The sequence below is a fragment of the Amphimedon queenslandica genome, unplaced genomic scaffold, assembly GCF_000090795.2.
Source record: "Amphimedon queenslandica unplaced genomic scaffold, v1.1 AMPQUscaffold_9460, whole genome shotgun sequence".
In the NCBI taxonomy this organism is placed as follows: domain Eukaryota; kingdom Metazoa; phylum Porifera; class Demospongiae; order Haplosclerida; family Niphatidae; genus Amphimedon; species Amphimedon queenslandica.
Window position 1 is genome coordinate 1 of NW_003550268.1, and position 1210 is coordinate 1210.

General features: G+C 44.2%; 1 protein-coding gene across 1 annotated transcript; it reads right to left on the bottom strand.

The window, feature by feature from the left end:
• Window positions 1-7: 7 nt before the first annotated feature.
• LOC109590795 (YLP motif-containing protein 1-like) lies at window positions 8-1204 on the bottom strand. The gene is made up of 3 exons (XM_020006669.1): window positions 1112-1204; window positions 1030-1068; window positions 8-982 (listed from the first exon to the last, which is right to left on the bottom strand). The coding sequence occupies exons 1-3, from the start codon at window positions 1202-1204 to the stop codon at window positions 104-106; spliced, it is 1011 nt and encodes a 336-aa protein (XP_019862228.1). The 3' UTR covers window positions 8-103.
• Between the last annotated feature and the right edge of the window lie 6 nt (window positions 1205-1210).

Consider the following 1210-nt stretch of genomic DNA (forward strand, 5'->3'; position numbering starts at 1 on the left):
CCGCAAATAAAATAAAAAATATTAAACAAAATCTTTATAATTAACGTACACTATAATATAATTTATATAGACACACGAATCATATAATTAAGACACACACTAATTATTGAGTGTCACCACCTGTAGTAACTGATTCATCAAGAGTTAGTGTTTCTAAGAGAGACTCATCGTCTTCACCTGGAGCCTTAGCCTCTACCAGCTGCCCAGCTACTGTGAGACTATTCAATGCTTTAAGTATATCCTCAGGTTGGAGTCCTAACCGAACCAACTCAGATAATCCTTCTTGAGGAGAACCCACAGGAGCAGAAGGAGCAGCACTCCCTCCCTCGCTCCCCTCCCCATCAATGTGAGCACTGAGAGTAGCAGTGAGAGCCGATATGAGATCAGCAGAGGACAAGGGATGATCCTCCTCTCCCTCGTTAAGAGGGGTGGAAGGAGGCGTGGCCAGTAAGTACTCATTAATGAAACCCTGAAGTGCTTGTGACAGACTATCAGGAGAAACACTTCTGGTCTGAGATGAGGACAAAGACTCCAAAGCATTTAATATCATTTGAGGAGTTATACTTGAAATCACACCCACTTCCTGTCCCCCTGCAGGGGTACAAGGAGGTGTGGCTAAGGAGAGAGGGGAGGAGTCAAGACAAGGACTGTCTGACTGTCCATCAGGATCATCTCGTGACGGAGGGAGAGAGGGAGGCCTTCCCAATGGATAATGGTCAAAGAATAATGGATGATCAACTGACTCTGAAGTGTTAGTCGAGAGAGAGTGAGAAGGAGAGGTGTCGGATATAACACTGGGGGATCTCTTGAAGGATTCTACACTCCATGAGACGTGTACAGTAGGCGGAGAGGTAGGCGTGGCTACAGGAGGCGGGGTCAAAGGGGCCGGTGATGGTGTGTGGGTGGGACTGAGGACTCGTTTGGTTATCGGCCACTGGCCAGTATCAGAACCAAATCGATCAGTCAAGGAACGTATCTTTGCCTATTAATAACTATTAATAACTACTGACCACACCCACTGCATGTTACCTGTTCTTTCACAGTTGCCTCCGAACCATCAATTGCCACCTATGAATAATTAATTAATTAATCAATTAATAACAATTGTTACCATTCTTAATTTATGCATGAAACAGGCCAGTAATATGAGTCTACTAGCATTGTTCATCATGACAGGATTATCTGAAACAACAAGAACAAACATGTACAC

What these genes read in the sequence shown, in the direction of transcription:
- LOC109590795 (XM_020006669.1), bottom strand. Translation starts at nt 1,204, where the DNA reads ATGTTTGTTCTTGTTGTTTCAGATAATCCTGTCATGATGAACAATGCT. An exon ending in TCATGCATAAATTAAGAATG is followed by an intron (nt 1,069 to 1,111) that starts GTAACAATTGTT and finishes AATTATTCATAG; the next exon opens with GTGGCAATTGATGGTTCGGA. An exon ending in AGGCAACTGTGAAAGAACAG is followed by an intron (nt 983 to 1,029) that starts GTAACATGCAGT and finishes AGTTATTAATAG; the next exon opens with GCAAAGATACGTTCCTTGAC.